The sequence below is a fragment of the Dasypus novemcinctus genome, chromosome 11 (assembly GCF_030445035.2).
Source record: "Dasypus novemcinctus isolate mDasNov1 chromosome 11, mDasNov1.1.hap2, whole genome shotgun sequence".
In the NCBI taxonomy this organism is placed as follows: Eukaryota; Metazoa; Chordata; class Mammalia; order Cingulata; family Dasypodidae; genus Dasypus; species Dasypus novemcinctus.
In genome coordinates, this window is record NC_080683.1 from 123,670,864 (window position 1) to 123,693,848 (window position 22,985).

At 50.0% G+C, this 22,985-nt stretch overlaps 1 protein-coding gene across 7 annotated transcripts in view; it reads left to right on the forward strand.

Annotated features, from left to right (window-relative positions):
* Positions 1-22,985, forward strand: part of UTRN (utrophin) — a 437,542-nt gene that overhangs the window by 206,677 nt on the left and 207,880 nt on the right. For all 7 annotated transcript variants that reach the window (XM_071218696.1, XM_058307593.2, XM_058307595.2 and 4 more), the window contains 5 exons: positions 2,952-3,024; positions 6,646-6,860; positions 9,441-9,558; positions 14,008-14,213; positions 19,812-19,966. In XM_071218696.1, coding sequence (XP_071074797.1) covers positions 2,952-3,024; positions 6,646-6,860; positions 9,441-9,558; positions 14,008-14,213; positions 19,812-19,966 — 767 coding nt within the window. The remainder of the gene's footprint in view (positions 1-2,951; positions 3,025-6,645; positions 6,861-9,440; positions 9,559-14,007; positions 14,214-19,811; positions 19,967-22,985) is intronic.

A 22,985-nucleotide genomic window follows, 5' to 3' on the forward strand; every position in this document is an offset into this window, starting at 1 on the left:
GGGTCCTTTCCCTCATGCCATTCCTTTTTGGAGGTGGCAGCTTAGTTAAAAGCAGATGAAGCCATAGATCTCTTTTCTAGGCTGGGCACAGGCTGAATCTCAGCATGAGCTCTGGTCGGGACATTTGCGTGGCTGTGCCTCTGATGCTGGCTTGGAGGCACTCCACAGTGGTCATTTGTGGTCATTTGGATGGGCCCCACCGTGGTCATTTCTAGTGGTCATTTGGATGGGCCCCGCAGTGGTCATTTCTAGTGGTCATTTGGATGGGCCCCGCAGTGGTCATTTCTAGTGGTCATTTGGATGGGCCCCACAGTGGTCATTTTCTCTCCTCTCTGTCTTCTTAAAACGGGAGTCTCATCCTCTAAGGAGGTAGGCACGTTGCAGTCTCGCCCCTCTGAGAGCCTCTGCCTCGCCTGGCCACCGTGGTGGCCGACTCACAGCTGTGCCTCTGGCCGCGCCCTCCCTGCTCGGCTCTACCTGAGGTCTCCCCACATCTCAGCCTCATGCACATCTGACTCCCCGTTCCCCCTCTCCAGGTGACTTGATGCACCTCTCCCGCCCACCTGTTGGCAGTTACCTCCTAAGACTGCTTAGTTCAAAAACCTTAGAGCCAGTTTTATGGCATGTGAATTTTTATCTCAATGAAAAAATGAAACTGGAATCCTCATCCTCAGCTCCTCCTTCAAAATCGGCACTCCTGATGGGTGGGCTGATGGCTGGCTGGCTGGCTAGGCTTACGAGAAAGCAGGCGTGGGGGGGTGGGGTTGCGTGGTGGTCCCTGGACAGTTTTGAGCTTTTCTTGATTCCTTCCCCCAGCCTGTGTCGAGTGCCCCCTCCCGTCTTGCTTCCTGCAGGGGCTCTCACTGCCCCCTCCTCTCCTCTCAGCACGGCAGCAGAGCGGTTTCATTAGACTATAATTCAGACCAAGCAGCCCCCTGGCCAAAGCCCCCCAGTGGTTTCCTTCTCACTCAGAGGACACCCTAATCCTGAGCAGGAGGCCCCGGCACTGCATGCTGGCTTCCGGTCATCTCTCTGCTTCTTCTGCTCTCCTTCATCCTCATGCTCTTTTCCAGACACGCTCACCTCTGGCCCAAACAAGCCAGGCTCCACTGTGCATCTAAGTGAGAGAGAATCAGGGTTGTCAGTGGTACTGTGGGGAAGGGGCCACGGGGTCGGCTGGGGAGCCCTGGGGTGACAAAGCGTGCAGGTTCTCGTGTACTCAGGTGCATCATGAACATCTGGATCGCAGCCAGCACTCAGCTGGGCTCTTTCATTCATGCACGCCTTCATCTGCTCGCTCAGTGGATTGTTCTAGAACTCCACCATGATGCCACGCACCATTTGTAGAGCAAGGAGTGCAGCACAGAGAGTGGCGGTCTTTTAACAGAGGGCTTCCCGTGGACAAGACACAAGCAGACACAGCAGTGTTCCATGGGCCGTCCGAGCAGAGTGCCAGCCTGCTTTCAGGGGTTTACCCTGGAAGGTTTTGAGGCATCCAAACGAGTTCGTGATTTAGGGGGTGGAGGGAAGGGGGCTGCAGGGAGAGGAGGGGGTGAGCGGCAGAGCCTTGGGGGCAGAGATGACAGGTGCCGCTGGGTCCTGCATGTGGCCAAGATGGAGTGTGAGGTCAAGTGGTGCTGCCCGAGGCCAGGCCCCAAGGCCTCCCTGTGCCTCACGAGGATCTCAGGCTCTGCCGTGAAGGCGGTGGGCAGCGCTGGTGGGTTTTAGGCAAGGGAGCTTGCGCTGGCGAAGGCGCACTCTCCTGCACTCTGGAGACGGGGTTGGTCCTGAGAATGGATATGACGATGAGTTGGAGTCTTTAGGAAAGAGGGGTGTCAGGGAAGACGGAGATCAGGGCACATGGTCGGGGTGTGCGGTAGACAGGGAGCTGGGCTGGAGGTGATTTAGGGACTTACCAGCCTCCCCAAAACTCCTTTAGATGAAACCATTGGAAATCATGACCAGGGGGAGGGCCTAGGGTCAAAGGTGAGACCAAAACACCTGCCCTGTAGGGTGTCGGCACTTGGGGGATGGGCAGAGGGAAAGCAGTTTATGAAGGACCGTTGTAAGAGCAGGTAGAGGGACACAACTCAGATTGCGTGGTATTAGCGGGTTGGGTTGCGTGGTATTAGTGGGTCGGATCATGTGGTATTAGTGGGCCGGATCGCGTGGTATTAGTGGGTCAGATCATGTGGTATTAGTGGGTCAGATCACGTGGTATTAGTGGGCCAGATCACGTGGTATTAGTGGGCCAGATCGCATGGTATTAGCGGGTCAGACCACGTATGAGCGGGTCAGATTGCCTGGTATTACCTGGTTGGACTCCGTGGTATTAGCAGTTTGGATTGTGTGGTATTAGAAGGTTGGATCACATGGTATTAGTGTGTCAGATCATGTGTATTTGTGGTTTGAAATGTGTGGTACTAGGGGGTCTGATCATGTATTAGTGGGTCAGATCATGTGATATTAGTTTGTGTGGCATTAGTAGGTTGCATCATTTGGTATTAGTGGGTTGCATCACGTGGCACTAGTGGGTCGGATTGCGTAGTATTAGCAGAATAGGATCATGTGGTATTAGCAGGTCAGATCGTGTGGTATTAGTGGGTCAGATTGAGTGGTATTAGGGGCCAGATAATATGGTATTGGTGGGTCGGATCACGTGGTATTGGTGGGTCGGATCACGTGGTATGGGTCAATTGTGTGGTATTGTTGGTAGGGGAGTGGGGAGAGGGCTGGGTGGCGTGGCATGCTGCAGGTAGGGGTCAGCTCAGGTAGAACTGGTTGACTCTTCAAAGTAATGTGGGTATGGGGGTAACGGAAGCAAGGTTTGTGGGAGCGTGAGGGTGAGGCAGAGGGGAAGGAGTGCAGACGGTGGGGCAGAAGGGGCGGGGCTGATGGTGGACAGGTGAGTGTGGGTCACGAAATGTTCTCCCCGTGTTCTCTCGTCACAGGTGAGCAGAGACGCGCCGAGCCCGCCGAGGAGCCACGCCCAGGAAGTCTGTGCTGCCCCTCAGAGGATCGCCGGTGAGCCCGAGCTTAGTCCTCCCCACTTGTTCTTAACACAGCAAGATTCTTACAAGGACGAGTATCAGACACAAATTAGGAAAATATTAGAAACCTCACTTGCAACTGATGATTCTGCTTTTGGTTATTGGAAAAGAACGATGCTGTCAGACACATGCTGTGCCCGGCCGCCCAAGGTGGGCTGGGTGTCCAGGACTCCTCGCCACCGGCCACCTGCTCGGGCTTTCCCTGGGCACCCACGGGCCCCGCTGGAGGGCAGGGGCGGGCTGCCTGAGCACAGGGGGCTTGTGGGATGTGATCGCTAAGTCGCTGTGTCACTGTGCTCCCGCGATGGGGAAACCAGACCTGATGTGGTCCTCAAAGGCCTGGGGCGACCTCTGCCCTTCACACGCCCTGACCACCTTCAGGAGGGTCACGGCCGAGCCCCTTCGCGAGATGGAGCCCGACCTCGTGCCCTGGGCTGGCTCCTGGCCGGCGCTCCTCCTCCCAGAGCCAAGACCTGCCGTCTCCATTGGGCTGCCCTGCGCGTTCTCCCGAGTGCGCCCCTTCCCACCCCAGAGTGAGGTAGCTCCTTGCCCGTCTCCAGCCCGACACCCCAGCCGTGCCTTGGCTCACTTCTTAACTGCTGGGAAAACGTACTGTTTTATTTACTTACTGTGACCCCCACCCCTTCTCCCACCCCCTCCTTCCCTTGGTAAGCTCCAGTCTGCTTTCTGTCTCTGCGAATTTGCTATTTCTGGTCATCTCTTACAAGTGATAGTATACAATTTTTGTCTTTGCTTATTTCACTGCATAATATTTTCATGTTGAAGCATGGCCAGATAATGTTCCATTGTGTGTATGTACCTCGTTTTGCTTATCTATTTGTTTGTTGGTGGACATGGGTTTTCAGCCTTTGGCTGTTGTGAATAAGGCTGCCATAATGTTGGTGTAAAGTATGTGAAATCCTGTTTTCACTCTCTTTGGGCATATTTCTAGAAGTGGGATTGCCAGGACATATGGTAATTCCATATTTAACTTTTTGAAGAACTGCCGTATTGCTTTCCACAGTGGCCGCATCATTTTCTATTTCCATCAACAATGTGCTGAAGTGCCAATCTCTGTGCATCCTTTCCAACACTTGTTATTTTCTGTTTATTAAATAATAGCCATCCATATAGGTGTGAAGTGGCATCTCATTGTGGTTTAATTTAATTTCCCTTTGACTAATGATGTTGAGCATCTTTTCATGTGTTTGTCACTTGTTTTATCTTTTTTGGAGAATTGTCTACTTAAGTCCTTTGCCCATATTTTAATTGTCTTTTTTTGTTGTTGAGTGGTAGGAGTTTGTTATATATTCTGGATAGTAAACCTTTAGTATATGGTTTGAAACTTTTTTTTTATCATTGTGTAGGTTGTCTTTTTCACTTTCTTGATAATTTCCTTCAGTGCACAGATGTTTTTAATTTTGATGAAATCAAATTTGTTTATAGCTCCTTTTGTTGCTTGAGCTTTTGGGCTCACTTCTAAGAATCATTTGCTAAACCCCAGGTCAGGAAGACTCCCCCTCATCTTCAAAGAGTTTAAAAAACGGTTTAGCTCTCAGGTTTAGGTCCTTGATCCGTTTTGAGTTGAGTGTTTATGGCATACAGAAGTGGTCTTACTTCGTTCTTCTGTGTGTAGATATCTGGTTTTCCTAACACCATTTGTTAACGAGACTATTCTTTCCCTTGTCAAAAATGAATTGCCATCTCCTTTTTAAAAATAAGATGTGCGTTGTCAGACAGGATCTCCCGCATGTCACACCGCAGAACCCAGCAGCCCGCCGACACCTGCCGTGTGCTGAGGAGCAGGAGAGCGCTGCCTGAGACGGGCTCCTCTGCCACGCTCCAGCTCCCATCCTCTCGGCCTTTTGCTCACCCCTCGCTCCTCCCCGTGGCATCGTTCCCCTTGGTGCGTTTCGGCGCGTGGAGCCCTTGCTCGTTCATTTCACCGGTGTGCCCTGATGCCCTGCGGAGTGGAATTGCCTTCTCCAGCCTCAGCAGCCCGCCCGTCACTTTGAACTCCATCTGTGCACTCCAGACTTTGGCACTGCGAAGACTTTTCCCTCAATCTGTGGGTTTCTGGGTCTTTATTTATGGCGTCCTTTACAGAGTTCTTCGATATTAATGGTTTGTTAATGATTTCCGTTTTCCATGTTTTATTTCAGAGCTTCTGTAGTACTCTGAAGTCCTAGAGGTGTTCTTCTGTATTTTCAGCAAACAATTTTGCCACCAAGAATCAGTGTGTTAGGTGTAGGAGCCCGCACGAGTCCTTCCCCTCCCCATTCCAGCCCTGGCACACCACTTTCCCAGCACCGTTTATTGAACAGTGAACTATTTCAATATTTCAATGAATTTCAATGATTCTGCCAAGTTAGGCACCTGCAGCATTTGGGGATATTGATTAGAACTGAACTTATTTTGTAGCGTGGCTGTATTTTTCAGAAAATTACTTAAAAGCCTCCTCTAATACTGTCTGTCAAAGTAGATTCCAGATGGATCTAATTAATTCAACCACCTTGTGAATCCAAACCGAAGAAAAACAACATACTGCCTCTCCTAATTAAAAGACCGACAATACCTAGGACAAAAGAAAATATTTATCAAATCCTGGAGAACACAAGATTCTAACTTTAAAAGTCCTGGCAAAACAGATTTATGGGCTCTGTCTTCCCCAGTTTGGCAACATTTATATGTTAAAAACAAAACTAAAAGCACATTAAAAAAATCCCCAAGTAGAAAAACACTGTGCTCTGCAAGATGGTCGGGGTTTGTCTTTTTGATATAAAGAGTTCATCCAAACTGATAAGGAAGAGATAAAGAACATAGGTGAAAAAGGTACCGTATAATTAACAAATATGAAAAACATTTACCCTCACTAGGAATAAAAACATGTAAATGGAAACAGTGAAGATCTTTTAAATCATCAAGGTTGGTAATTGGTTTGGAGACAGGATGTTCAATCCAAATTGGTATAGCTTTTAGGGAAAGCAGTTTATTAGGCAGTGAGTATTAAAAACATTCATATTTTCATATTTTCTGTCCGTGCCATTTTACTTTGAGAAATGTATACGAAGGTGGTGATCAGAAATGTGCAAAATACTATTTACAAATGATGTTCCTTGAAAATTTTTTTTTTTTAATTTTAAGGAAAATTCCAGGTGCAATATAAATATCCAGTTGTAGGAAAAAAGGGTTAAATAATAGCTAGTGAATATGGATGTGGAATAATATGTACATATTCATGATGATGTCCACTAAGAATGAAGAAGGCTCATGTTATAAAGTTAAAAGTAAAAGGGATACAAAATTTTGAATAATTAGGCTTTAAAATTAAGACAAACCAACTTAAAATAACAAAGTAACATTCTCGTTTTCCCATAGTGGTGTGTTTTTCATTTCATTTTCTCCTGGTATTAGTGTAGTTACTTCTGAGGTCTCGCTGCTTTATAACTGCTGAAGAAATGTAGATGTTAAGGCAGTACCACCCTGGGGTGAGAAAGTAAAGGCCCCTGGGCTTACCTGGCAGCCAGGAGTGGTGTGACGGGCGCACCTGCCTGCGGGTGTGCCATCAGCTCACCTGCCGCCTTCTGCTCTCCAGCTCCCCCTGCTGTCCAGAAGGTGGCGCTCGTGTCCGCTGCGCCGGAGCTGCCCGGGGAGCCCGCGCAGCCTGCGGAGATCGCGCTTCCCGCCGACCTGGCCGAGACCATCACGGAGCTGGCCGACTGGCTGGGCCTGGTCGACCAGATGCTCAGGTCCAACATCGTCACGGTGGGCGACGTGGAGGAGGTCATCCGCACCGTGGCCCGCATGAAAGTAGGTGGAGAGCACGAGCCCCGGGGACCCCGCGAGGCAGAGGTTCTGTGGGGTCCTCTGCAGTCCCAGCCTGTCTCTACCTGTCACCAGCTAGCTGAGCTACGCGGGAGTGCAGCACTCCTGAGGGCGGGCTCTCCACCTAGCGCGGTGCCCCCGGGGACCCCAAAATCCAGCTGGAGCTGTGCACCTGGGGGACCTCAAAATCCAGCTGGAGCTGTGCACCCGGGGACCCCAAAATCCAGCTGGAGCTGTGTACCCGGGGATCCCAAAATCCAACTGGAGCTGTGCACCTGGGGGGGCCCCAAAATCCAGCTGGAGCTGTGCACACAGGAAACCCTAAAATCCAGCTGGAGCTGTGCACCCATGGGACCTCAAAATTCAGCTGGAGCTGTGCACTGGGCCCCAAAATCCAACTGGAGTTGTGTACCTGGGGGGCCCCAAAATCCAGCTGGAGCTGTGCACACAGGGAACCCTAAAATCCAGCGAGCTGTACATGCAGGGACCCCACAATCTAACAGGAGCTGTGCACATGGGGAACCCCAAAATCCAGCTGGAGTTTTGCACCTGGGGGCCCCAAAATCCAACTGGAGCTGTGTACCTGGGGACCACAAAATCCACCTAGAGCGGTGCACCCAGGGGATCCCAAAATCCAGCTGGAGCTGTGCATGCAGGAACCCTAAAATCCAGCTGGAGCTGTGCACCTGGTAGGGGACTCTAAAATCCAGTGGAGCTGTGCACATGGGGGGCCCTAAAATCCAGCTGGAGCTGTGCACATGGGGGACTCTAAAATCCAACTGGAGCTGTGCACATGCGGGTCCCTAAATTCCAAAACGGGTACCTCAGGGCCAGGCGTGTTTGGAAGTGTGGACTGGGGTATATCTAAGCCGAGTGTGATGGCACATAGTGTGTGAGCCAGGGGCACCTCTAATCTGAGTGTGAGGACACGTAGTGTAAGTGTGAGCTGCTGGCACCTCTTAACCTGAGTGTGGTGGTATGTGGTGTACGTGTGAGCTTGTGAGCTGGCGGCACTTCTAACCCGAGTGAGATGGCACAAGTGTGTGAGCCAGGGGCACCTCTAATCCAAGTGTGAGGACATGTGTAAGTGTGAGCTTGTGGTCCACCTAACCCGCGTGTGACGGCGCGCAGTGTTCGTGCGAGCTGGTGCCTCTAAACCCCTGTGAGTGGGCACGCTCCCGAGGCCCCCCGCTGCCCCTTCACAACCTGCTCACCTGTGCGCTGCCGGCCGTGTGCGGCTCTCCCGGGCACCCCTCCACTTCTGTCCTGCCATCGCGCAGCACTGTTTGTGCAGCTCCTAGTGTGAGTTTAGTGTGTGCTGGGTTCTGGCTGTGTGCCAAGGAGGGGTGCTGCGAGGAATGTACTGGATGGAAATCGGGGTTCCCGGAAAGCGACGGTGATGACCGCCCCTGTCGTATCAGCGCCCCTGGTGCGACAGGCATTTTCGTGTTTCACAGACACTGGCTTGCTCGCTTAGCCAGCTGGGGAGGCAGGTGCTGCGCGTGCCCAGGTAGCACATAAGCAGAACGGAGGCAGGCAGCGCAGGCGAGCGGGCAGGTGGCAGGTGAGGCAGAGGAGGAAGGCACGTGGCCGGGCCCAGCGAGAGGCCTTCCCTCCCGGCGAGAAGGCCTCGGGCTGCGTGGGGGGCGTGAGGAGGTGGCGCCGGGGGCGGAGGCTGGTGGCGAGCAGGGATCGTGGGGCCAGGCTCAGGGGCGCAGAGGCCCTGGCCCGCGGCTGCCCGCGGCCCCCTCCCTCAAGCAGGAAGCTGGGGCGGTGACAGCGCCGAGGGCGCCGGGGAGAGGGTGCAGGGAGTGGACACCCTTGTGGGCAGGAAGGGGCGGGAGGAGGCCGCGGGGACGCGTGTCCAGGGCCCTGCGTGGGGGTGGCCGGTGTCTGTGGGATGCGCCGGGGCTCGGCCCCGAAGTCGCGTTGATCACGTGGGGGTGACGTTCAAAACGTGCGGAGTGAGGAGGCTGGGAGTCCATGGGAAGAGGAGGCGGGCGGGGAGCGGGCGGGGCACTCTACCTGGTGTGGACGGTTTCCGGTCTTACTGCCTTTTTACTCATTCTCCTCTTAAAACCCCTCTCTTCAAGGCCCTGTTACCTTTTCTCTCGTGTTTTCTCGTGTTCCAGGAGCCACAAAGCACCGAACCCTGCGGTGTTTCCTGTCTGGGATTAGTTCTCACTCCCCAGCTAGCCTCGTCCCTCCATCCCTCTGTCCCTCCGTCCCTCTGTCCGAGAGGCGGCGGTCGTTTGGGCTCTCGGCTGTAGAGCAGATGGACGGGGCCTCAGCAAGCGCTGAGTTTTCCAGAGCGGGTCTTAGTTCCACAGTGTTTTCTTTAGGTATTTTATCAGACTCGATGCAGTTGAGCTGTAAATATTATTTCCTCTTGTGAGCACCCAAACACTGAGAGGCGAGGCTCCTTACCCCGAGCCCCTGGTGAGGCGGGGGTGCCGACATTCGAACTCAGCACCCCTGCCTCCGGCCTGGTGGGAGGACGGCGGCGGCACGTCCGCGCCTTGTCCGGGGCCTGTGGCCCCCGCCCACCTGGCTCTCTCCTCGCAGATCACGAAGGCTGACCTGGAGCAGCGCCATCCGCAGCTGGATTACGTCTTCACGCTGGCGCAGAACCTGAAAAACAAGGCTTCCAGCTCGGACGTGCGCACGGCGATCACAGGAAAACGTAAGGGTGGGAGAGCTGCACTCATCACCCGCTTCCTGGGAAGGGTTGTTCCCTCAGAAATAAGCGTCAGTTACCTGATGCTCATTTTTCAGTAAGAAATCTACCTTCTTCTTATTTATTTTCATTTCTTATGTTTGTGAACATTGTCACAGTTCCCTTGTGAATTCATTACAGTTATTTTTTACACTTTCTTAATGAAAGCTAGTAGATCACAAAGAATGTTACATTAAAAGACAAAAAAAACCAAAAAACATGAGAAGTTCCCATATACCCCACTCCCCACTCCATCGTTTTTTTGTTTTTTTTCAAAGATTTTATTTGTTTATTTATTTATCTCCCCTTACCTCTGCCCCAGTTGTCTGTCCTCTCTGTCTATGCTGCGTCTTCTTTGTCTGCTTCTGTTGTTGTCAGTGGCACGGGAATCTGTGTTTCTCTTTTTGTTGCATCATCTTGTTGCGTCAGCTCTCCATGTGTGCAGCGCCATTCCTGGGCAGGCTGCACTTTCTTTCGTGCTGGGCGGCTCTCCTTACAGGGTGCACTCCTTGCACGTGGGGCTCCCCTACGCGGGGATACCCCTCCGTGGCATGGCTCTCCTTGTGTGCATCAGCACTGCCCATGGGCCAGCTACACACGGGTCAAGGAGGCCCGGGGTTTGAACCGTGGACCTCCCATGTGGTAGACGGATGCCCTAACCACTGGGCCAAGTCTGCTTCCCCATCGTTTTTGTAAATTGTATTTTTTTGAGGTTACTTTAAATAATTGCTTATACTCTGGATTTTATTCTTATAAATTAGGATTTCTTTTAAAGGAACCCAAGGAACAAAGGCTAGCACGGCCGAGAATGCAAGTCCTCTCTTCCAGTTTCATTGTACGTTTGAGCCAGGTCACACCACGCCCCTTAACTCCCCTCCCCCAGGTTTGCTGGCTCACTGCACAAACGTGTGCCGCGCAGGTGCTTGGTGGCCTTGCGCCTGGCACTGGCCTTGTTACAAACAGAGCAGGACAGAATAAGCACCTCATGGGCAGTGGCACCCGCTGGCCCCGCCCGGGGGTGGCCCTCCAGCCCAGAAGCGCATGCTGGGCTGCGCCGTGGACTCTCGAGAAGGGCCCCTGGGGCCGGCCCGTGCCCGCCCACCTGCTCCGGCAGCTGCTCTCGGGTCCCCTCCGCCCGCCTGCCCATTGCAGGCTCGCCTGATTTGGGTTCCGTTTCCCTCCTGCCTTTTCTCCGTGAGGGTCTCCTCTTCGTCTAAGGCCGCTCCCCCCTTCCGGTAATGGGGCCTGGAATCTTGAGTCCCTGCTGTGGCTCTTCTGTGACATCCTTTGTGACTCTCCTGCTATGGGATCCCTCTGTCCCTCTGCAGATCCTACGCCGTCACCGTCACCTTCTGTCCCCAGGGCCGCCCACGGTGCCCCAGTGCGTGTGGCTGAGGTCGGCGGGAAGATGCAGTCTGGAGGGGTGGAAGTCAGCCGAGCTCCTGGGTGCGGCTTTGGTTGCAGAGCCCCCCTGGTGCAGCAGGTCGTTTCAGGAGATGCGATAGCAGGACTTCCAGGGCCTGGGCGCGCTCGTTTCCTTTTGCCCAACGAGCTGTTTCCCTGACTGCGAAAGGCCCTTGCGTGCGGGCCGCTTTCCTGGCTCGGTGGCACCGGTGCCTCGCTGCACGGCCTCCCTTTTGAGGCCTTCCCACCCAGTTTTGTCTGTCACAGCCCCTCTCTCTGCTGGCACTTCTCTAAGACATTAGAAGCGCTTCCTTCTCCGGAATGCCTTCCCTCCCAGGCCTGCTCTCTCGTTGCTTTCTCCTCGTTTTGCGGAGCGGCTGCGTCTTCTAGGCTACGACTCGTGATGCACAGAACCCTTCCCGGCTGAGTGTCTCTCCACGGAAAGGTCACCTGTTTCTAGCACTTGCAATGCTTAGGGTAATTTTCTTAGTTTTTCAAAAATGTAAAACCGTTGATATTTGCTGAGGCTTAACGTCTCTGGGGTTGTTTGTTCAATATTAAAGGATTCTGTTAAGTGCCTGAAAGGAGACGGTCCTAAGTACTTTGTTCGTTTTTTTTAACTGACAAGTAGATCATGACAAGAGATTTATCTTCTTTCCTTAGGCAATTTATGTAGAAGGTAAACTGCACAGCTGCAATGGGTGGGTTCAGTGTGTCAGAATTTTTGCACGCAGGTGTGACTTGCGGCTTTCTGAGCAGTCTTGAACTGGCTGCTTGCGTGGGTCGACGTGACGCTGTCTTACTGCAAGGACTTCCCCAGTGTCCCCCGGGCTGCCGTCCAGGACGCTGCCTGGCAGCACTGCCCCCTTGGCCGTCCAGAGCCTCCCCTGGGGCTCGCGTGGCTGCACCTCTTCCCAGTGGGTGCCTGCAGGATTCAGGGGGGTGCCATGCTCCAGCGCAGGGCGGAGCCGCCCTGAAGGCGGTCACCAGAAGCTGCTTCCTTGGATTTACTTCCATGTTAAAAATAGAGAAGAGAGGAGGGGCCGGGCGAGGAGAGGCAGAGAGAGAGAAAGAGCGAGAAGAGCGTGCGGAGGAGAGCAGGAGGCGCAGGGCTGCCTGGGGTGCAGGGCCGCCGAGGCCCCTGGTCTGCTTAGCAGCAGGCCTGCAGCGCCTGCTTGTAGGGCTGGACGTCCCCCATGGGACCCCCGTGGCCGGGGTGCCTGCGCGGCTGCAGGGCGAGGGCTTGGCGTGCACCCCTGTCCGCCACGCGGCACCTCTCCCGCCTCTCCCCTTCTGCTCTCTCCCTCCGCTCCCGCCTCTCCCCTTCTGCTCTCTCCCTCCGCTCTCTCCCCTTCCGCTCTCTTCCATCTCTCCCGGCCTCTGCTCTCCCTGTTCTGCTCACTTCCCGCTTCTTCCGTGGGTCTCCTGACTCTGGCGTCCACTTCCTTCTCCTTGCAAGGCCTCCAGCCCTGCGGTGAAGAGCCCTCTCTAGGCTGCCACCGTAACTGAAAATAGCGTCTCCAGGAGGTCCCCTTTACCCTGGGCTCGGGTAGATTCAGAGTGTGTCTGTGGGTGCGTAATTCAGCTCCCTGCGGGAGCAACACGAGAGTTTCCTGAGGAAGAGCCGCTGCATACATGCACCTTGGCTCTACGTGGCTTTGAGTGTTTCTCTTGAACTGGAACATGTAAAAATACTTCTTAAAAATTATCAACTTTACTTCAAAATCACAAAAACAAAAGAACAGAAAAAGACAGTTCAACAGAGACATTACTCCTAAGAGGTTCTTTTTCAGGCCCTTTTATCTAATTCCAACTGCTAACTCAGTTGTTCTCCAGTGTTCAGGAAGGTACACAGACGAACACAGATTAATTAAATGACATAGTCAAGGTCTCCTTATTAATGAAAAAAATGGAGAGAAAAATGCTTAATCATATTCATATTTCTCAAAACCAAACACCACATTCTTTTTTTAACCTTTAGAGTTAATATAGTTCCAACTTTGCTTTTGCTGAATAAACATTACAATATTATCCATAAATTACATTAGTTCTTGTTTTCCCTTGTATCACCACGTTCTTCACACCCCGTAGAACATTTGTATATTTATATTATTGACCACAATCCTCATCCACTTCCAGAATCATTGTTATACATTCCCTATATTATCCTCCAACTAACATTAATCTGCCTAGACTACTCATTTCAGCCATGCTCACATGCATAAAACAGCAGCGTTTGTTGCATTCGCTATAATGTGTTACCATCAAGCCCAGCCATCACCACATGTTTACACTTGACCTTATTAAACATTCCACACGCCTCCACCTTCTCCTCCTCATTCCATCCCCCTCCATCCTACACTTCTTCGTCCAACTCATCGGTCTACTCACTGTATTTTTCATATCAGTAGGACCATCAGTATTTGTCTTTTTGGGTCTGGCTTATTTCACTCAACATAATGTCCTAATGGTTCCTTCATTTGTTTCCCTAATTAATTTCTTCTTACAGTGGACTAATGCTCCATCGTTGACTGCACCACACCTTCTTTATCCGTCCATCGTGGACCGGCGCTTAGGTGGTTTCCTTTAGCAATGGGTGTACCGCCGCCATGGACGTGGGCGTGCGCTGTGACTGCCCGTGTCTGGAAGTCCTATCCTAAGGCACTCTTAAACTCCACCTTCATCAGATCAGGTTTTATAAACACAAAATTAAGATTCATTTTCTTTAGAATTGTTTTTGCTCTATCGGTTCACAATGGCAGAAGTTTTTATTCTGAGAAATTTTGGTGCATTTGAAATAGAGTTGAACCCAGTATTTTTTTCTCAAGAAAGCTTTCAGGAATATGTCATTTGTGGAGCATGGCAGATGTAGTCAACGTCCTTTAAAACGTGTGCCTCAACCGTCCTCCTTTCTCTTTTCCAATCGTGGGCTCATTTAGGATGCGTTTGGGGTAAGGGGTCTCTTCCCGTTCGTGACGGTTCCTCTCGTTGCTTCTCATGACTGTCTCGCAGTGGAAAAGGTCAGGAGCCAGTGGGACAGCACCGAGCACGGCGTTGCGCTGAGGCAGCAGCAGCTGGAGGACCTGGTTCTGGACAGCCTGCGCTGGGGCGAGCACAAGGAGGAGACCGAGGAGCTGCTGAGGAGGTTCGAGGCGCGGCTCTACGTGCTCCAGCAAGCCCGGAGGGACCCGCTCGCCAAGCAGCTCGCCGACACCCAGGTGAGGCTCGGGACGCTGCCACGGGGCCTGCCGCCAGAGGCACACTGTTTTCCCCATGGTTATCTATATATTTTTTTTAACACCCTGACGTTATTTCCTCCAAGTTCTTAGAACATGTCTGTTTTAATTTGCCCAAGGGCTGCCAATGCGAAGAGCCAGAGGTGGGTTGGGTTTAATAAAGGAGAGTTATTTGGGGTAAAAGCTGACAGTTCCAAGGCCATGGAGAGTCCAGAGGGAGGCGCCGCGGGAGGCGCCTTCTCACCATGGTCAGCTCCTGGTGTCCCTGGTATCCGGGCACGTGGCGGAGATGCTGCCAGGTCTCGGCCTTCCTGCCGGGCTCACCGCTTCCTCGAGTCGCTCTGCGGGCGCAGCCGCTGGGCCTTCGTGCTTCGGCGGTCCCTGGTCCTCTCTCACCTGGCAGGACCCTTTTCCTGTGTCTGCGTTTCTGTTTTATCAGACCCAGCAAGAGGACGGAGACTCAACCCGGGTCACGTCCCCCTACATGGTCCAATCGAAGACCCACAAGGGAGCTTACCAGCTCGCCTAGTCAGAGGCCCCTCAGCTGGATCTAACGCAGTCAGGGGGTACCATACCCACAGGAGTAGATTAATTTAAAAACATAATCTTTCTCCTTTTTGTATTCATAAAATAATCTCATGCCACCACAATATACTTAAAGCTCTATGAGGAATTTGACCAGGAAGGTCTTTTTGAAAAAATGAAAGTTGAGGTAGAATAGACTGGAGCCAAAAGGGGCTGATGCAAAATACCAGAAGTCTGTTGGCTTTTACAAAGGATGATACCTGTTTGGGGTAGAAGCTTACAGTTCCAGGCCATAAAACCTAAGTTTCTTCCCTCACCAAAGTCTGTTGCCACGTGTTGAGCAGGATGGCTGCCGACGTCTGCGAGGGCTCAGGCTCCCTCTTCCCCTTAGGGCTCCGTGGCCCCAGCTGTAGGCTGGGGTAGGTCTCATCTCTCTCCTGGGGCTTGTTCCTCTCCAGGTTCAGCCGCTCTGCTCTCTCCACAGAGCCAGCTGTAAACTCTCAGGTGAAAACTTCTCTCTCTTCCCAGGGCCTCTGCCGTGTCTAATGGAGCCTTCTCTCCTTCCTCACATCTGGTTCTCTGTGCATTTACTTCCCGGGGCTCCAGCATTAAACTCTTAACTCCTCTGCCGTGAGTCCCTGCCCACCAAGGGGGCGGAGATGCAACTTCTACTGAAGTGGCCCGATCAAAGCCTTAATCATAATTTAAGCAAAAGTGAAGCCTCTGAATCCAGTACAATATAACATGCCCAGAGGAACAGACCAGTTTACAAACATAATCCAGTGGCTATTTTTGGAATTCATAAACAATATCAAACTGCTGCACTGGGTTTCTGCATACCGTACACACCTGTGAGCCAGTGTTGGTCAAAGAACATCAGCACTGCCTTGTGCTCCCTTCCCTCCCTGCCTGGAGGCGCGTCTTTATTTATAAAATTGACTGAGACTTTCATTTTTGGCCACTGTCGTGAATGAATTGGAGAATAGTAGGTTTAGTTGTTTTTAATACTTTTATTACCAAACCATTTCGTTCAGTATGATACTAGCAGGCATCTTTTCCTGTTATCAGTTTAAATTATAGAGTTGACAATATTGAATGATCATGGTATTTTAAAGTGCTATTCTAGCACTTCTACATGCAATAGAAAATATTCTTGAATTGGATTGGAGATTCTGGTTGTTAGGCTATATTTTGGCAAAGCAGTTAGGGACGCTTCAGATAACCTAAGTTGAAAGGGCCCATTTGTGAAGATATATTAAAATACTGAAAAAAGATAAAAAAACACCAAGCTCTTGGGCACAAAAGCATGCTGCTTCTCTTTATAAACGTATATTTTCCGTGGCTGCCATTCACAAAGCAGGTAGCTAGGTGTGCTGATTTGCCGGGTCAGACTCTGTTAATGACACCTGCTGATCTTTTCACCAAATGGCTCAAAAGCAAAGTCCCCGGAGATTAACTGGGGAAATGCAATGAAAAGTGACACCAAAGCTTAAATTGTTATATTCAGAACATTCTTTTCTAGCCAATAGTATAGTTCTTTTCTCCTGAGGCTTGAGGGTGGGTTTTTCTGCCCTTTGTTACAAAGAATCATTGTAGGAATATCCACTTGTCATTGAGATTTCCTGGGGGTTATCTTGATTCAACAGCTCTCCAATTGAAGACACGTCAAGGAAGCATTGTGCACTTTTGTCGGTGACCCCCTCCCAGGTCTCTCCAGCTCCTTGCTGGGCTGCTCGGACGTCCAAGTGCTACCCTTGTGAGCACCACAGCCTCCCGTGTAGCCCTCCTGTGTCTGACGTCCCATGCAGCAAGGTCACTCCTATATGGCCACGTGTTCCCAAAGCAACGGAGGTGCTGCAGAAGGATGAGGAAGACAAGTGATGGGAGGAAGGAAAATGTCTCAAAGAGGAAAATATTACGTTTATTTATTTGTTTTTTTAATGTATTTTCTTTATTAGAGAAGTTGTGGGTTTACAGAATGATCATACATAAAATACAGGGTTCCCCTGTTAGTAATAGCTTGCTGTGGTGTCGAATATGTTACAATTGATGAGAGCACATTTTTATCATTGGGCTGTAATCTGTGGAATTTAGGGTTCACTGTGTAGTGTAGTTCCATGGGTTTAAGAAATTATTCAGTTACTAGATATACACCCTAATATTTCTCCATTATAGCCACATTCAGATATATCCTTAAATGCTGTTAATTTTATCCACATGTTGTGATACCATCACCACAATCCATTGACAAAACATTTCCATCATTACAAACAGGAATCCTTTACGTTTTAAGCCTTAACTTCCCATTCCCTTTCCTCATCTTGTCCCCTGTTAACTCACATTCTAGAATCTGACTCTGTGAGTTTGCTTATTCTATTTATTTCAAATCAGTGAGATCGTACAGCATTTGTCCTTTTGTGTCTGGTTTATTTCACACAACCTGATGTCTTAAAGGTTAATCCATGTTTTCGTATGCATCAGGACTTCATCCCTTCGTATAGTTGAATAGTATTTTATTGTATGTACATACCACATTTGTTTATCCATTTGTTGGTTGATGGGTGCTTGTGTTGCTTCATCTTTTGGCAATTGTGAATAATGTTGCTATGAACATCAGTGTGAAAATATCTGTTTGAGTCCCTGCTTTCAGTTCTTTTGGGATATTCCTAGCAGTGAGATTGCTGGACCCTATAGTAGTTCTACACTTAGTTTCCTGAAGAATCGCCAAACTGTCTTCCACAGTGGCTGTGCCATTTTTCTTTGCCACCAGCACTGAATGAGTGTACCTACTTCTCTGCATCCTCTCCAGTACTTCTAATCTTTCTGCTTTTTGAACGGCAGCCATTTAAATGGGTGTGAAATGGTATCTCATTGTGGTTTTGATTTACAGTTCGTTGATGGCTAATGATATCGAACATCTTTTCATTTGCTTCTGGCCATTTGTACATCTTCTCTGCAGAGATGTCTATTCAAATCTTTTGCCCATTTTTTAATTAGGTTGTGTTTTTTTTTGTTGTTAAGTTGAAGGATTTCTTTATATATTCTGGATATTAAACTTTTTTTGGATATGTGGTTTCCACATATCTTCTCATATTGTGTATGTTGTCATTTTACTTTCATGATAAAGTCCTTCGAGGTGCAAAGTTTTTAATTTTGATGAGATCACATTTATCTGTTTTTTCTTTTGTTGCTTGTACTTTGGTGGTGTAAAGTCAAAGAAACCACTGCCTAACAGGAGGTCCTAGCGATGCTTCTCTATATTTTCTTCTAGAGGTTTTATAATCCTGGATTTTATATGTAGGTCTTTTGATCCATTTTCAGTTGATTTTTTTGTATAAGGTGTGAGTTAAGGGTCTTTTTTTTTTTTTCCAAATGGAGATCCAGTTTTCACAGCATTATTTGTTGAAGAGACTGTTCTTTCTCAACTGAATGGTTTTTGCCCCTTGTCAAAAATCAGTTGGCCATGCAAAGAAGATAGTATATCAGTTGTAGGAGTTAACAATAGTGTGTTATAAAGGGTTATGGAATTTTTCCTTTTGGAGTAAGAAAAACATTCTAAAATTGACTGAGGTGGTGATAGCACAAGCCTGTGATGTAAACGAGAGCCACTGAGTGTACACTTGGAGGGATTGTACAAGGCAAGGGACTGTATAACTGTTAATCCAGTGGTAGAAGATGGACTCTGCTTAACAGAACAAATAAGAGAATATTCTCTCATGAACTAACAAATATATAATATACAATACTAATACAGGGTATTAATATAGGGTGGGTTTGGAGAAAGGTACACCAAATATAAGGTATGGCCGATAGCTAAAATATTTTGACAATGCTCTATCATCATCTGTATCAAATGTTCCATGACAATGCCAGGTGACGGGTGAGGTGTGGGAGTCCTGGATACTATTCATGTTTGTTTTGTAAGTTCACGACTTTCACTATACATTTCTTGTTTATGTATGTTCATGTATACATGATATACTTCAAAACCATTAAAAAATAAAATAAAAATTCTTCAAAAAGTCCAGGTAAAGGTGCTTAATAATTTCTTACATGCCATAGGAAAAAAAATCAATAGGCCATAAATGCGAGATTTAATTTCCGAGTTCTCAGTTCAGTTCCTCTGGTCTATATGTCTGTCCTTGGGCCAGCGCCATGCTCATTTGATTACTGTGACTTTGTAAGAAGTTTTAAGATTGAGAGATGTCAGTTCTCCAGCTTCATTCTTCTTTTTTAAGATGGCTTTATCTATTCGGGGCCCCTTACCCTTCCATGTAAATTTGATAATTGGCTTTTCCGTTTCTGCAAAGAAGGTTGTTGGAATTTTTATTGGGATTGTATGAATCTATAAATTGCTTTTGGTGGGATTGACATCTTAATGGTACTTCCTCTTCCAATTTGTGAACACAGAATGTCCTTCCATTTATTCACGTCTTCTCTGATTTCTTTCAGCAGTGTTCTGTAGTGTTCTGTTTCCAGAGCCTTTACATCCTTGGTTAGATTCTTTCCTAGGTACTTGATTCTTTTAGTTGCTATTGTGATTTGAATTTTTCTTCTTGACTATTTGTTCTGATTTTTCATTGCTTGTGTATATAAAAACTGACTTTGGGGTGCTGATCTTGTACTCCACTACTTTGCTGAATTCATTTATTAGCTCTCGGAGCTTAGATTTTTCAGGATTTTCTGAATATAGGATCATGTCGTCTGCACATAGGGAAGGTTTTACTTTTTCCTTTCCAATTCACATGCCTTTTGTTTCTTTTCCTTGCCTAAATGCTCTGGCAAGAACTTGCAGTACAATGTGGAGTAATGGTGGTGAAGACGGTTATCTTTTAATGTCCTCTGCTTTGTACCCGATTACTTTCTCAGCCATTTTTCTTTTCACTTCTGGAGTTATTGGTATTAAAGTTATTGGCAAGAGTTTGGCCCATGCTTGGTTTTCTTCCTGTTTGCCTTTGCATCTGAAACTTGTCGCCCCTCCCTGGAAGTCCCAGCCCCTTGGTGATGTTAGGGACCGAGGGACCAAGTCTAAAAACGCCTGAACTTACCCCGCAGGTGTTGCTGCAAGAGCTGGCTCCCGGGGACAGTGTCGTGACGGCGTTCAAGAACGTCCTGCAGAAGCTGCTGGAAGAGTACAGCGGTGACGACACGCGGAATGTGAAGGAGACCACGGAGTACCTGACGGCGTCGTGGGCCAGCCTCAAGCAGAGGTAAGCCCAGGAACGGGGGCCCTGTGGACCGTGGCCTTGAGATTCGCGCCCTTGGGCTTCCTGCTGGAAACGGCCAAACCGGTGGCTCCGGAGGCACGTGTTCTAGTTAATTTTTGTTACTTTCATACTGCGGTGGGCTGTTCGTGTTATCCTCGTCAGTCCGGCGTGGATGTTTGTGTCCCTGTTTGAATGGAACTTCTGCAGAGGGATTTCTCCTTGATGAGCCTGACCCCTATCGGTGGTCAGTTTGTGGCTTCTTCTCTTGTCCTCTGATGGTTAGGAACGTTCGAGGCGTCCAGCTGCAGCAGGGCATAGTTTTGTCCCTGGAGTTCATTATAATAACCTGCTGTGCGTCTCGGCTGAAAACCAGGTAACCACAGCCAGCGTCAGCCCCTGGGCCATGCTGCGGGGATTCAGGGTTCCACTAGTTTATCTATTTTCCTTTCCATCTCCCAGGCTAGTCAGTGTGTGAGGAACGTTCTAGACGAGCATATGTATTTCTGTGAGCGATTTCCCTGTCAGCTGGACACGGGGTGAGCTTCTCTTTGAGACGGCTTATTTATCGGCCTCATCAGGAAGAGAGTGTTTACTTCGTGCACAGCGCTGGGATGCCTGCGTCTAAGTGAAATGATGGTTTCACACACGTCTTCATATATTCAGATGCGACTGCCTGAAAGCTAATTTGATTTCAAAACACATTTATTTTGCAGTGAATCAAACGAATAATATTAGAACACTTTATGATACATGTTAGTGGTAATAAAGTAATAGCCAAGCATTTAATAACGGTTTGACAAGGAGGCGTTTCGTACATTTTTAGAATGCTATTTTTGGTTAGAATCTCTAAAACATATTCTTGGAAAACACAAAGCGGAGAACTCTGACGACAGTGTGTGAGTGTGAATGTGTTACCCGATACGCCTGGGTGTGTGAGTTTACCAGCTGCCAAAATACCACGCGCTGGGTTGGCTTCACCGACAAGAATTCATCGGTGCGCGGTTCTGAGGCGCGGCAAGGCGATGGCTTTCTCCCAAAGACGGTGGGGTTCCGGGCGGGGGGGCGCTGCTGGCTCCGTGCTCCTCTGTCACGTGATGGCGCGTGCAGTGGCGGCGGCCTCTCCCGTCTCTTCCCGGCTCCGCTGGCTGCCGGCTCCTGCCCTTCCTGTGCTTTCTCTTCCTAAAGCCCCACTCGGGCCACACCGTAATGAAAATGACATCTTCCAAAGGTGCGACAGGTGCCGGGCTCCAGTGCGGGCGTCTCCGAGGGGAAGAGCTTGCCCTTTTCTAGGCATCACAGTTCAGCCGCGCACGCTGGGTGCCGCACGAGATAAGACCGGGCAGGATGGAAACGTCGGGGTGAGGCCGAGGGACGAGACCGTGGGTCTCGCCGTCAGCCTTTCCCTTCCTTGTGTGGGTTGTTTAGGTGCAGCAAGGGCTCCACGGCGGAGGCAGGGGAGAGACGAGTTGAATAAGCTTTTCACGGGAGAGGCTCGTGAAGCACACTTGATCTGCGTGTTCCAGAAATGCCACATGTAAAGGTTAACGGATTTTTTTTTTTTTTTGGGTGAAGAGTTCTAGAAAGTTCCGATTGCTTGGGAACGTGTGGCCTGCCTTATTCAACGCCTGCAATTCCTTTTTGCTTTTACTTTATAAATATTTTAAGACAGCATACATCAGTAGTTAGATTAGATGGGAAAGGCAATTAAAAGCGAATTATAGCCCAAGGTGATATTTCATTTATCATCGTTGGGACAACAACAGTATTCCAATTTTATTGCAGTTACTGGAACTCATTCTTGTTTTTTCTTTCTGCATTTTTTGAGAAATAAGTGATTATATTGGTATTTAGCCATGATTTCCTGGGACAGCTAGATAAATTGTTATCTATAAGGCAAGGAAAATGCCACAAAACTGCCTCTGACAGGCTCCCCGAGGGGTACTGGGGTTTCTATGTGTTGAGGAGATTTTCTCTTTTAAATACAATATTTATGGTTTTTCACCATCCTAAATGGGGCTTTTTCTGGGCTCTACAGCTCATTCTTTGCTTTCTTAAGCCAAGTATGTGACTGTGTCTCTAACGTTTCCTGAATTCCTGGTATTACGCTGCAGACGTCGAGCCCAGGAGCTCTGAGACCGCGAGGGGCCTTGTGGGCCACGGGTCCAGAAGTCTAGCGCTCCTCGGCCCTTCCTTCAGGCTTGAGCGCGAAGGAGCTGCTGAGAAGCCGCCCGTGACGCTCTCGTGCCTCGTCCCTCCTCCCAGCCTGTGTCCTCGTGTCCTCACTCTGTGTTTCCTTGGGCTGCAGCCTAAAAGCGGGATGTCCTCACCGCCCCGGACCCTCTCCCACCTCCGTTGAGAAGGTGCCGTCTGGCCATACGGGCTCAGGGACGTGAGGGGCACGTGCAGCGTCCCGAAGCGTGGCTGAGGCGACCGTTTCCTCTGGGAGGCCGCCGTGGCGGTGCTCTCCAGGCCAGAGGCTCTCATGTCGGGACTGGGGGGCCGCTGTGCTTTGTTTAAGAGTGAGCATTTCCGGGAGTGTCGCCTTGACGTGAATTCCCCCACTCGAGCCTCACAGCACCCGTCGGGCCCGCAGCATCGTCATCAACAACGTGTCCACGCGTGGACTGGAATCGAGAGGGGGCCGTGGCGTGGGCTCACTCAGCTCCTGCCGCTGGCCTGGGGTCCTCGCCTTTTTAAAATGCAGCTTCAGGTCTCTTCTTTGCTCTCTGGGCGTCAGCTGGTGCGACTGCTCTGGGCAGCCGTCTCTCGGCTGCCTGCGGTTCCCCTCGCCACTGGCCCTGTGCGCTGTGTAGACACCAAGCCTGGTGAACGATCGCGGGGGCTCTGAGTCCTGTAGGAGCTGGGGCCTGGGCAGGAGGACGCGGGCTTTGACCCTGGCCCTCCTCTTATCTCCCGGCTGTTATCTGTATGTACATCACTGTCAGCTGACCAGTTCTGCAGGGCGAAGGATTGTTAAACCAGCCTGCTCAGGGCTGGGGAGTGGCGCAGAGCCTGGCCTCAG